The sequence below is a fragment of the Eubalaena glacialis genome, chromosome 6 (assembly GCF_028564815.1).
Source record: "Eubalaena glacialis isolate mEubGla1 chromosome 6, mEubGla1.1.hap2.+ XY, whole genome shotgun sequence".
In the NCBI taxonomy this organism is placed as follows: domain Eukaryota; kingdom Metazoa; phylum Chordata; class Mammalia; order Artiodactyla; family Balaenidae; genus Eubalaena; species Eubalaena glacialis.
The window spans coordinates 60,212,919-60,227,045 of NC_083721.1; the positions used below are offsets into that span (position 1 = coordinate 60,212,919).

The window sequence follows — 14,127 nt, forward strand, 5'->3', positions numbered from 1 at the left end:
CCATGTAAAGATTTCAATTGGAAAAAAAGATCTTCTGATTTATGCCACCTAGTGGTGACTGAGATAAATATGACTGCTGGCTTAAAAAAAAAAGATTTGAAGGTATCTGTACTATAAATAAGGCTTAACTGGGAGAAAAATGTTGACAATGTGATAATATCTATTACTACATATCATTTAGATTACAGGTATTCAAAAATAGGATATTTCAGTAAAATCAGTTCGGAAGATTAATTTAAATAAAGCCAGAAGAGTAGCTTGCTGCCTACATGAGCAAGCAGGATATCTGATGTGTATTCTAAGATGACACCCATGTTTACATCTATTATGCCATATCAAACACCACCTTAATTCTATCAAGATTTTCATTATGGAGAGTTCCTTAAAACACAAAAATTGGGTTACAATTGGAAAAGGGGTAAAAATAAAGGGGCATTGAAGGTAAGGCGAGTATTCTTGAATGATGAGGAATACAAAAACAAACCAAGAAACGAAGGTTCCTCAGAGGCAGGATTAGCCACTCCCAGTACATGCAAGATGGCAAGAAAAGGGACGAGGGGGCAATGTGGGGTACGAAGAGAATGTAAGAGGAGTCCTCAAAGGGCCTGGGTTCTACTCCTCAGCTCTCAGCGGGTGTCCCTGAGTAGAACACAATTAACCTTTCTGAACTCCCAGACCCATATCTGTAAACAACAAAGGGACCCCTTTAAATTCTAATATTCTATCAGGCAATCACCATAGGAAAAATATTCCTGAATCCTTAATAAAAAAATTAACTTTGGTGATACCAACTTCGTAAAACAATCCAGAAACAAAATAAGTAACAGCACTTAACGCATTTCCTGGCACACAGTAAGTACTTCATCAATATTAACTACTAGCAGATAGGAGACTTAGGGAGATGGCCAGAGAGGGGAAACAAAAGTAACAGAAAGAAGAAGGGAAGGTGAGTCTAGCATGCAGTATTTTCTAGCTCCAGCTCTCACATTATTACACATTTAAACACCTTCCTCATAAGTGTGAACCAAAAATACTCTTATCATCATTCTGTATGAGATACTTCTACACTTAAAGAATTATTATCACCTTTTGATAACAAGAAAAATGGTCTCTTTACACTCATTTTTATTAAACAAATAAGGCTGGTAGTGGAACTTTTTTTTATTTAATGCATAAACATATAATTCTCTTTATTAGAGAAATTGTACATATCGGTGAATATGGTCAATGGTCACATCTATGGGTTAATTCTTTAAAAATCAGAACCAATAATTAGGATAGATTCTATGCTCTCTTTGTTACATTGTGAAGTGTCTTGTGTAGTCATATTCTATTGTTGGAATGACAGCTTGTACAAATTTCAAGAAAATTAGAAGATACCTAAAGGTCTTTAGCTAAGGAAAACAGATTGGTAAATAGTTCTATGATTTAAGCTAACATTGTAAATATCCATTTTATTAAGCAATAACTCCTCAGAAAAAATACAGAAGACAAAATCTTAAATCGAGTATATTATATTAAAAAAATATAAGGATTCATTCATGCAATTGGTGTCTATTCAACATGAGGCTCTCTGTAAGAATGACTGACCTGGCCACATTTAATATTTGCATGTAAGACTTCTTAATGAGTACAAGTTCATATTAGCCCAAATATTTTAATATAAAAATAAGGACAAGGTTGTACATGTTTAAATGAGCGGGAGATGGTCTTTTTATTGCCTCTAAGTTTGCTAGAGTATGTTAGAAAATGAGACAGTGTAAAGAATATAAAAATACTGAAGGAAAAGAACAAAAAATAAGTAAAAACCCTCCATAAGGAATGATTCTTGGTTAGTATATGTACTTGCCATATACTATACTGGAATAGTCTTTAATAAATCTGCTATACTGGACTGTCTTTAATAAATTCCTGAATTTTTTTCTATGTTCCACTGCACTTAGAAACATTAAGAGATTAATTTTTCTCAGAGGAATTGATGACAATTATGAATTTGTCTTCCAAGTTGCTACACAGCTTCCAAAACAGAGATGAATGCTCAAATTATGCATAATAGAATTTTAAGAATAATTCTGGTTTGGACCAAAAGTTCTTGGTTTGTTTCAGTATCAAATCAGCCCAATGTTTCTCTGAGGCACACATTCTATTAGCAATGCTTAGGTTATCTGTAGTTCCAAGACAGTGGTGACCCCTCAGTCTCCATCTAACACTGAGTGGCAGGAACCACCAAGTCGAATGTCAATCTAGCATCAAACTAATTCAAGCTATTTGGTATTTAAATCATTGACTCTTGACTGCTTTTGATGAATCCATGCTATGGGTACGTGTATTTCAGGATCCAGTAGTTTACTTAATTCCTCTTGTCAACCCCAGAGAAATAAAGAGGTGCTCTTATCTGGAGAAAAATGAAAATACTATATTTGAAGACTACCTGAAATAGATTTCAGGTGCTTTACTTTTTAATTAACCTATTTATTTAATCTGAATTCTTTCTTTGCTTCACAGAGACCTCAGACTGACAAAACCCAACTTTACTTTTACCTGATAGAAAAGTACGTTTTTGATAACATGTTAAATCAGAAATATACTTGAAAAGATATTCACATGTTATCCTCTAAATTCACAGGTTATTCATCTTTCATCAACAGATTAAGCGCTTTGAGTTTCTTTTCCATAAAGAGTTCACAGTTGTGGATTGCATACTCTCAGCCACTGCCTCAACAAACAAAAGCACTTGGCAAGCTGCTACCTAGAAGTACATATGGCTCTGAAGCTCTGTAACAAGGCAGAGCTAACTGGTGCACACAGGGACATGTGCTTATCAACTGAACAAGGCCAGAACTATCACAATGTAACATTTTCTAAATAAATTAAGGACTCCCACTAAGACTTCCAGATATGCGGGGCTAAAATAAGTTATACTACTCTGCCTTAAGGTTTATACTAAATTTCCCAAAAAGGGGGGAAAAAAAATCCCAGAAGCAATTTGCCTCTAGTCGCATACACAGGTAAGGATACATATGAACACCAAGTTCTCCCCCTCCTTCTGCAACAGTCTCAATGATTTTCTTCATCACCTCAGCATGCCTAAAAGCAAAAGAACATATCTTATTAGTATAGATCAATTGGATCAAAGTAGGAAAAGCAAGTTTTTGTTTGCAAAGAAACCTATGTTATTACCGTTTGTGAATTAATTTTAATATGTAACAGTACTATGGTAAAATATTCTCCTCCCTACTCCCCAACAAGCCAGATTGCTGAGTCATGCAGACAGTTTTATTGTAGCCATGGTAGTCACAAATGAACACAATGGGACTAGTTAGCTTTCCCATAATGGGGGTGGAAGGGGGGTAGGGCAGAAAATCAGAGAAAGGGAAATCATGCCAGGGCATAAACGCAGAGCAAGGGCTTTCTGCTCTGAGAAACAAAAAAGAATCTAAACAGGCAAATTCAAAAAAGCTACACAGTAACAGCTGGTCAAAAAAAACACAAAGATATTTATAAGGCTGTGATTTTGCCTGTTTAAATGTTTAACAGAGTAAACCAAAAATGAGTTAAAGAAAAGCCAACTGGTCAAAGTTAAGAGGTTTATTTTTTTTTTTTTCAGATTAAAATTATCTGATTCTAGTTAGAAAAAATTTTTTGGCTTTATATAAAGAAGGATATTTATCTGAAGTTTTCCACAAATTTTTTTGTGGCCAACTGGTGAATCTCCTACGCTATAGAAAAAGGTGGCATCAAAGTAATTGCCTGAGCATATAATTGAGAAAAGGGCACTGTACAAAAGAAATGAACTTTTACATATATCCTGGCTTAAATAACACCACTTCAATTTTTATGAGTACAACCTTCATGAAAGAGGCAGTCAACTTAGAAGATGAGAATAAATGTATTGGCCCTGAGAATATGAAGACATAATCTGAGGCAGCCAATGGCAAGGCCTAAAATACCCTTGCAGTCTCATTTTACAGGCCCCCAGCTTTTTTTTGTCTTATTTACATTATATTCCATAATACAGTCATTTACTAAAATGTTTAACATCACCAGTTAAATTACTTATCTTTTTCCCACTGAGTAAAGTTTATACTTCAGAAAGAGACCTGCCTCAGTTTGATAAGCTCTGTCCTAATCTCTCAAGCCATAAGAGGAACCAAAAAAATAACTCTCAAAAATGAAAACCGTTTAGATAGTTTTAGTTTTAAACTAATGACTCTTGAAATACTTTTCATAGTTAGCATTATTAACACTCTTAACATAAATAAACTTGAAAAATGAACTAGACTTCCTATGGGATAGATTTTTGGAATTAAAAGGTTGTTAAAAATGAGAAGAGGGCTTCCCTGGTGGCGCAGTGGTTAAGAATCTGCCTGCCAATGCAGGGGACACGGGTTCGAGCCCTGGTCTGGGAAGATCCCACATGCCACGGAGCAACTAAGCCCGTGAGCCATACTGAGCCTGCGCGTCTGGAGCCTGTGCTCCGCAACGGGAGAGGCCACAACAGCGAGAGGCCCGCGCACCGCAATGAAGAGTGGCCCCCGCTTGCCGCAGCTAGAGAAAGCCCTTGCACAGAAACGAAGACCCAACACAGCCAAAAATAAATAAATTAATTAATTAATTAATTAATTAATAAAAAAAAAATGAGAAAATATTAAAGGATTTTTTAAAACAAGACTGTTGCCTCTAATTAGTCAATGGAATATCAGAGTTCTCATCTGAAAAATACTGTTAACCAAAATTGCTCAATGATTTGTAGAAGTTACCCATTAGAAATAACTGAAAGAATTTAGCATGCAACTTTTTTTTTAAGGAAAATTCTAAACAGATCATATATAGAGATTCAGTTTCACTTATTTGGCCCTGTGAAAACACATTAATACAAAGAAATCCCAAATTATAAAATGTACTTGATTTGGTAGGGCTGAAAACCTCTTAATTGAAAAGTAAAGGAATAGAAATTCTACATACATCTCCCTTCACTAACCAATAAAAGGAGATAAATAGGTCATCTAGAAAAAGCACAAAGTTAACTTTACATTGCACATTCGCAGAAAGATATATCACAATAGAGCAAACCATGTCTAAATGATTAGTATTTTTTAATCTAAAAAGGATCTTCGAAAGTATTCTTGGAGCTAATAACAGGAGTGAAATCACAAAGATCTATACTATAACTAAACACACACAAAGGACAAAAATTATTCTTAATGAATTTAAACTTAAAGGAAATTGGTAAGGTTTTTTTTTTTCTTTGTCTTATATATTATTTAAGCACAAAAACATTCCTAAGGAAGACAAAAGAGAATTTTATTTATTAAGTAAATTTTTTCTGTTCGGGCACCATGTTTATACAGACTCCCAAGTAGTAAATCCATGAAGTATACACACACACACATGCACACAAATACACACACACACACAGACACACCTGCATGGGTGAACTGAACACATAGGAGGTGGTGGAAGATGAGGGTGATTTTCAATGGTCACTGTTTTCTTCACATGATCTTGACTGATGTCTTCATACATGTGCTCAACTGTTAAAGGCTGCCGTTGCTAAAACCATAAAAAGTGCTTTGAAATTACTGTTTAAAAACTTTTAGGCCTAAACTTCAGGGTTTATACTTATCCCCACCTCCCACATCACTTGCAATTCTGAATTCTATACTATTTAGAATCACCAGATTATTTCGGGCAAAGGATTTATTTACACCAAGTAGGGAGGGAGGGAGGAGAGAGTCTGTCTATCAAGGCTATGTGACACCAGCCACCATCTAATACAGAAAAGATCCCACAAAAAGGCAGGTTCATGGCTATCAAAACATTTTATAACTTTATAACATCTTTTAGGCTGATTTTGTTTTATTTTCTTGTTTCCCATTTATAGTCATTGGACTGACAGGTTAAAGAAGTTAACTTTATTTCAGTTATCCTTTAATTCAATTAAGTGAAATTCTTAAGGAAAAAAACTACATGCAATATGATCATTCTGCAAATGCCTATATATCCAATAGATATAATCCCAAACAAAATTTAATACAACAAACCAACTTCAATTTTCCTCACATTTTGAAGGGATAAATAAGCTCAGGGACCAAGAAATAAATGTAACAGATTATTTCTGTGTAATGCTTAGCAGCGGTGTTGTTACAATGAATAATTCACAGTTTCTTCAAAATAAGAATCAAACTCAATATTAATCACAAAATTATAAAACAAATGATTTGTAAAATTTAAAAGGCAAAAGTATATATCCATGGGCCTAATGACAAAAGAATTCAACACACAAATTTAAAATATTTACATTAAAATGTCTTTATTTTTACCTCATCATAGCCGAACAACCATAGTCGAGGTGTCTGGTAATATTTATCATAAGTGATGTAAAGGTCATAAGTTCTGGTTTGCAAAATAGCATCTTCACCTCCAGCATCAGTTTTAGCTTTACAAGCTTCTACTAGTTTCCTTGTATCTAGAGTAGCCTGGTAATAGTGGAGAAAAATTTACAACCATTAAAATCACTATGAATGTCATGTTTTAGAAAATCTATTTTTCCCATCCCATATATTTTTTATTCAACAGCAGATATAACAAAATTTAAAGCTAAAATGTTATACACTGTAAACAATGTACACATATTAAAAACTCATTTGATAGATCAAGATATTAAGAACACTAATCCCCAAGTTTACTCATTAAAAATTAACTAAAGAAAAAACTTGATTTACAAACCTCATCTGTTTCCAACAATCCACTCTCTTCATATTCTGTTTAAAAAAGCAACAAAAGATTAATCAAGTTCGAAGTAATTTCCTAAACCAAATTACATATTACTTCAGAGTATCATTCAAAACCTGGGTTTTTGCTTCTGTTCTGACTGAAGATATTGAATAAACATGAGGAAGCTAATTCTATACTTCTAAAGCAGCAGACACTTTACCTGACAAAGCCAGAGAAAGTTAGCAGGCTTAATTAAGGCTTGGTCTGTGCTACAACAGTCTATTACTAATACCAATTGGCACAATAATACTGTAGACCCCTAGGTGACTCCATAGGGTGCACAAGGCTATTTACAGAATTGCATAAAACGTGCTCGTTAAAGTTATCACTGACTTCCACTTGGCTGAATCCAGTGGTAAATTCCCAGCTTTCATCTTAATTAACCTCTCAGGAACATCTGGCATTATTTATTCCCTCTTCCTTGGAACGTTTTCTTTCCTCAGCCTTTAAGATACTACATTTTCCTGGCTTTCCTCCCACCTCACTAGCTTCTCCTTCACTATCTCCTATGCTGGTTCCCCTTCATCATCTACAGTAACTATGGGCTCAGTTTTTGGACGTTGTCTCTTCTTTATCCACACTTACTCCCTTGATGATTTCATCTAGTCCCAATGGCTTTAAATGCTGATGACTCTTAAATTTATTCCCTGACTGCAAACATGGATACCTAATTGTTTACTTATGACTCCAATGAATGACTAAGGAGCAGAGCAAATATCACATGTCAAAAACTGAGCGCCTGACTCCCCCTCCAAAGCCATTCACTCCTACACTTTTCCCCATCTCAATAATGACATCTTTCCAGACGTTTGGGTCAAAAAACCTTGGAGTCACACTTGAGTACTCTCTCTCCCTCATGTCATATCCAATCCAGCAACAAATCCTTTTTCGGCCCTACCCTCAAAATATGTCCAGAATCTGCAGTTTCTCATCACTTGCAATTCCTACTCGAGCCCATGCCACAGTCATTTCTTGCCTAGATTATCAAAATAGCCACCTAACTGTTGCCCCTATCCCTTCACTCTGTTCTCAACACTGCAGTCACAGTGATTCTGTTGAGATGTTAAATCGCATTCTCAGTTGTTCCTCTACTTAGAAAAACCCTCCAATGGCTTCTTGTCTCACTCTAAGTTAAAGTCAGGGCCCTACACGATCTGGTCCCCGGGTTACCTCTCTGACTCCATGCCTTATTACTCCCCCCTCTCTCCTCTCTAGACATAGGAGCCTCCTTGCAGTATTTTATACAAGCCACACGTGCTCCCACTTCAGGGCCTCTGCACTCTTCCTCAGATATCCAAATAGCTTGTCCGTTCACTTCCTGCCAGGCCTTTACTTAAAAGGCAGATCCTCAATGAGGTTCTTCCTTGACTAACCTATTTAAAAATTACAACACTCATCGTACTACAAGACTCCCTATCCCCTCCCACCTTTATTTTTCTCCCTAACACTTATAACCATCTAAGACAGTATATGTTTTGCTTATCTACTGTTTTTTGTCTGTGTCCCCTAAATCAAATATTAGCTCCGTGAGATCATGTCTACTGCTTTATCTCCAGCACCAAATACAGTATCTGATAGATACTATATTGCTCGATAAATATTTGATGAATGATGGATGAAAATTAACTGTTTTATTAGATACCAACAACACTGTTTTAAGCAAAATTCCATATATAGCAATTGTTTCTTTAACTCTATCCAAGGGAAATGTAACAAACATACTAAAACGCTGCCAGATATTTAAGGCAGTCCCACAGCTTGTACTCTAAAAACCGTGCTTTATTCATAAGGTTCCCCACTCCAACTGGGGCAACTGTATGCCATTCAGAGACAAATGGAACCCAGAAAGAGTATTTGTACAAGAAGGTGGTTCTGACAATTATGAGACATCCATGTGGAAATGAAACTAAACAAGTAGATGTGAAGTTCAGGAGATCTGGGTTGGGGGTTTAGACATGGATGTCTTGAGCGCAGAAATGGTACATGAGGTTGCTGTGAGCAATTTCGGTTACAAGTAACTCATTTGGATTTCCTCAAAGAATAGGAGTATACAATGGAAATAAGGACAAGACTCTTACTAGAATTCAGGAACAGATATACAGCTAGGTTTCACAGAAACTCAGAAGTAATTTAGGAAACAAAACTGAAAAAGGTACTTTTAAGTAAAGGCTACTCTGGTTGATTAGGCTATGCTGTCACCTCCTCATCATCGAACACCACTTGCCATTATGGTGCTTCAACTCTACTGACACTACCTTCTACTTTTGCATTCTCTCTCACTAAATCCTATGTATTGGGGGGATTTAGCCACCTTACAGCCTCCAAAATACCTGCCCTGTCTTTTTTATATCCTCTTCCTTTTTCCAACTAACCCTCTCTCTATACATACACATATTCATATTTAAACTCTCACAGAGAATCTAATGTAATTTATACACCATTTTTCCTGTCGTAAACAATTCTGTGCCAGACCACAGTATTCAATTACAGAAGTCATAAGAGTAGATAAAAATCTACCTGGGAGTGAGCAGAAAAAAAAAATGTGAAACCTCATGAAACAGTAACATTTAACAGTGAAGCAGAAGTAAAACAGCCCAGCAAGATGACTTAAAAGAAACAGTCAAGGAAAGGAAGAAAATCCTGTGTCAAAAAATCAAGGGAAGAAAAAAAAGAGGAGGAAATGGTTAACAGAATCAAATAAATAATGCAAAGAAGGTAAGTATAATAAAGACAGATTGGATTTAACAGAGAGGTTGTCCTGATGACAGCAATTTCTTCATCTAATTTGAAATATCTGAGGTTTCACCTGTATTAAAGATTATCATGCTAATGAAATCGGAAGCTTTGAATAGCCATATACTTTTAGACCTGTATTACTGTGTTCTGTTAGTACAGTGGGTTTCAACCTCTTGTAACAATGATTCACTAATGCAGTGAGTCTCAGCTAGCAATCCTAGGAAGGCACTTCAGATTTTCAGGGAGCAGTGGGGGGATTCCATGTAGTTCAAAAGGCTCCATTAAGAATCACTATCATAAGGTTTTAGTAGTAAGATGTTATCAAAAAGGAAAAAGAAAATACTAAATGCCAGAACAAATTTTGTTCTGAAAGAATTTAAGAATTAGCTTAAGAATCTGTGTCTTACGGCTGTACCCAGCATTAAAGATTTATGATCAGTACTGATACCAGCAGAAATAATGCTATCACGGCTATGCTCTGGGTGAAGTAGAAGAGTCCAAGACCAAGATAAGTTCTGTGCTGATTAAATTTAAACTTAACAATTCCTCTCTAGGCTGTTAAATGTTAAATTTAGAACTCAATGGAGTAGAATTCTTAACTCACATCAATTACATAAATTCTAAAAGCAATATTCTATTGTGATTAAAGCAAATCCAGAACACGAATACCTTCCATATCTGCAGCTTCTCCTTCGTCTTCCTCTTCCTCCTCCTCACATAATGCTGAGCAATCTTGGAGTTTTATACTGTCCTTTGAAATTGATTATATTTAAAGTCACTTAAATATGTTCATTAGTTCAAATACTGAGCACCCACATGCCAGCACAGTGCTAACTAACCACTGTAAAAATAAGAGTGATAAGATATTTCTTATGCTCAAGAAACTCCTCCTTCAGATGACAAACCCATAAGCCAATCTTTAAGAGTGATGTGCTAAGTGCTGTGACTGAAAAATATAAAAGTATCATAGAAGCACCAAGTCATCTAAAAAAGTTGCCAGTTGCACTTCCAACAAAGCAATACTTCTAGTTAAGCAATTCATTAGTATTAGAAAACCAATTCAAAGTTAACTTGCACACTTACAGGAGAAAAAGCTAGATATCTATAAATCACAATACATTTATAAGTTAAATTTATTATTATAAATAAAATACTATCATATTCTCTAATTTGTTAACATTCCTGACTGAATTAAGCAATTACAGTTATTAGAACACATAAGATTTCAGTTCTTAACTATATTTGCACTAGAATGAAATAATGCTAACCAAAGCCAAGCCTAATATACAATTATCATTTTCACAAAATTAATATTCTAAAAATCTGAAGTCAGTGTAGTAGGTAAAAAAATTGGACATTTAGTTTCACCTAATTTATAATTTTACTCTGGATAGCAAGTATTCTAAGCACTAAATTATAAATAATCATGTAAATTCTATATTAAACAGGAAGTGACAGGGAAGATATATTCTAGTTGTAAATTATTCTAAATATTCAACCTTTACTAGGACATAAGAATGTTAAGTGGGATACAAAGTACCATATGAACCATTATTGCATTTATTAAAAATTCTTAAAAGAATTACCATAAACCTATCAAACAATGCTATCCACACTCCTCTGCCATTTATCATTCCCAAAGTCTGAAGCATACATACTAATGGCTGGAGTAAACAAGAGCTTCTGAAGCAGCAAAGCCATTTATGTAATTTTTCCTTTATCATTCAAATTCTCCAAAAAGTAAAACTTCAAAAGGATGAATTCTCAGGCTAATGAACTGAACCTTAAATCCCTAGCAAGCATAAAATTGTACACAGGGAAAAAAAATATTGTTTTGGTTTCTAACACCTTCTGTTAAGCCCCAGTAACAAATCCCAAAAGATCCAAATGACAAAAACACACAAAGAAGACTATCTTAAACTAGGAACTGTTGTAGTTGAATGTTTCATAAGGACACAAGGAACACAATTATTCTGCCCAAATAGTCTATCCTCTAAGAGATTTGACTGTGAACAAAAGTTAAGATAAGGGTGAAGGCATTTCGTATTTTTTTTAATATTATTTCAAACAACTATATCAAAAATATGAAGGCAACTGTAATCATTCTTTCTCTAGAAATGGAAAAGCTAATGTTAATACAGATAGTCTAAATTAACTGAAAACTTTCAAGCAGAAAATTTCTACCCAATTAGATATTTTTCCCCTTCCTTCAAATAAACTGTACAATAAAAAACCCATTTAGCTTCCATTCATCCAAAATGTCATGATTTTGGATGACATAAACTAAAGTTTCCTTTAAATTTTCAAAACAAAAAAACAAGAATCCCTCAAATTAGCAGTAAATTAAGAAACTACAGAAGAAATGAGTAAATTACTTAATGTTTAAACTACAAATTTAAACACGATACCATCAGCAGCTACTGATCAGCAAGTAAATAAATCCCCTCAAAACCTCCACTTGAAGACCATTTGGTAGCTATACGTAAAAATAAAAAGCCGTTTCTTTTAAAATGGTCTAGAAATCTTCCCAATTAGTAAAAAAATTTGTAGATTTTAACCAGTTACAATCTCAAAAAATGTTCTTCTTAACCATTTGACAGACTAAAGAAAAGAGAAGCACTGGGAAACAGCAGTGTTTTGGTACGCTGATGTAGAAAAATGAGACGGAATAAAATAGCTGGAATTTAAAAGAGCTTGATAATAAATAGTTAGAGTTTGCATAAAAATGATATGAATAATCTCAAAATAAATATACATGCAAATAACTAGGTCACTGAATTTAGAAACATAAGTAAACAACCAGTACCTTGCTTTCCAGTGTAATCTCCTTAACTGCTTCGGTTATTCCTGCAATACCTGTTTAAAATTCAGCAGAATATAACTAAAATTAAGTTGTAAACATCCTCCATTTACCTGATTTAAGAAATATAAAAATACTTAATATTACCTAAATTCTCAAAGTTCTCTGAAACGAGGAGGCAATGTTAACAGCACTTTTACAAATGAACTCTAATAGGAATAAATAATCCCAAAGGCACCTTTCATATTAAAAATAAAATAAACATTTTTAAATACCAATTTAATATTTTACCATAAATTATCCTACTCTATCATTCCTCATTTACTATTCTTCACTTATTCACTTTCCTTGTGTGAGTCTATCTAAATAAATATTCATCCTCAGAAAATGAACAGATTAAGAGATTACAGGAGTCATACTGGGTTGGTCAAAAGGTTCATTCGGTTTTTTCCGTAAGATGGCTCTAGTAGCACTTAGTTATCTTTAACTGCATTCCAAACAATTTTGTTAGATTGTATGTGACAGCTGTCACTTCAGCATGCATTTAAAAAAAAGACATCAAAATTGGTGAATTTTTGTGTAGCCATTTTACTGTTGAGGATGGAAGAAAAAAAAGCAACATTTTCGGCATATTATGCTTTATTATTTCAAGAAAGGTAAAAACATAACAGAAATGCAAAAAAAAAAAGATTTGTGTAGTGTATGGAGAAGGTGCTGTGACTGATCGAACATGTCAAAAGTGGTTTGTGAAGTTTCGTGCTGGAGATTTCTCTCTGGACAACGCTCCACGGTCAGGTAGACCAGTTGAGGTTGATACTGATCAATTTGAGACATTAACTGAGAACAATCAATGTTATACCACGTGGGAGATAGCCAACATACGCAAAATATCCAAATCAAGCATTGAAAATCATTTGCACCAGCTTGGTTATGTTAATCACTTTGATGTTTGGGTTCCACATAAGATAAGCAGAAAAAACCTTCTTTTTTTTTTTTTTGGCTGCGTTGGGTCTTTGTTGCTGTGTGCGGGCTTTTTTTTTTCTCTAGTTGTGGCGAGCAGAGGCTACTCTTCCTTGCGGTGTGCGGGCTTCTCACTGCGTTGGCTTCTGCTGTTGTGGAGCATGGGCTCTAGGTGCACGGGCTTCAGTAGCTGCGGCACGGGGGCCCTAGAGCACGCGGGTTTCAGAGTCGTGGCACGTGGGCTCTGGAGCGCAGGCTCCGTAGTTGCGGCGCATGGGCTTAGTTGCTCCGCGTCATGTGGGATCTTCCTGGACCAGGGATCGAACCCAAGTCCCCTGCAATGGTAGGCGGATTCTTAACCACTGTGAAGTCCCTGGAAAAAACCTTCTTGACCGTATTTCCGCATGCGATTCTGTACTGAAACATAATGAAAACGTTCCGTTTTTAAAACAAGCTGTGACGGGCAGTGAAAAGTGGATACTGTACAATAACGTGGAATAGAAAAGACTGTGGGGCAAGCAAAATGAACCGCCACCAACCACACCAAAAGCCGGTCTTCATCCAAAGAAGGTGATGTTGTGTATATAGTGGGATTGGAAGGGAGTCCTCTATTATGAGCGCCTTCTGGAAAACCAAACAATTAATTCCAACAAGTAATGCTCCCAATTAGACCAACTGAAAGCAGCACTCAGTGAAAAGTGTCCAGAATTAGTCAACAGAAAACACATAATCTTCCATCAGGATAATGCAAGACCACATGTTTCTTTGATGACCAGGCAAACACTGTTACAGCTTGGCTGGGAAGTTCTGATTCATCTGCCATATTCACCAGACATTGCACCTTCGAATTTCCA

The 14,127-nt window shown here is 35.3% G+C and overlaps 1 protein-coding gene across 1 annotated transcript in view; it reads right to left on the reverse strand.

The window, feature by feature from the left end:
- Positions 1 to 1,148: 1,148 nt before the first annotated feature.
- The window catches only part of ATG3 (autophagy related 3), a 28,272-nt gene continuing 15,293 nt past the window's right edge, over positions 1,149 to 14,127 (reverse strand). Inside the window, exons 6-12 of the mRNA XM_061194170.1 lie at positions 12,320 to 12,369; positions 10,183 to 10,264; positions 6,730 to 6,764; positions 6,324 to 6,479; positions 5,426 to 5,553; positions 3,019 to 3,087; positions 1,149 to 1,380 (exon numbers count right to left, since the gene is read on the reverse strand). Coding sequence (XP_061050153.1) covers positions 1,299 to 1,380; positions 3,019 to 3,087; positions 5,426 to 5,553; positions 6,324 to 6,479; positions 6,730 to 6,764; positions 10,183 to 10,264; positions 12,320 to 12,369 — 602 coding nt within the window. The 3' untranslated portion in view covers positions 1,149 to 1,298. The remainder of the gene's footprint in view (positions 1,381 to 3,018; positions 3,088 to 5,425; positions 5,554 to 6,323; positions 6,480 to 6,729; positions 6,765 to 10,182; positions 10,265 to 12,319; positions 12,370 to 14,127) is intronic.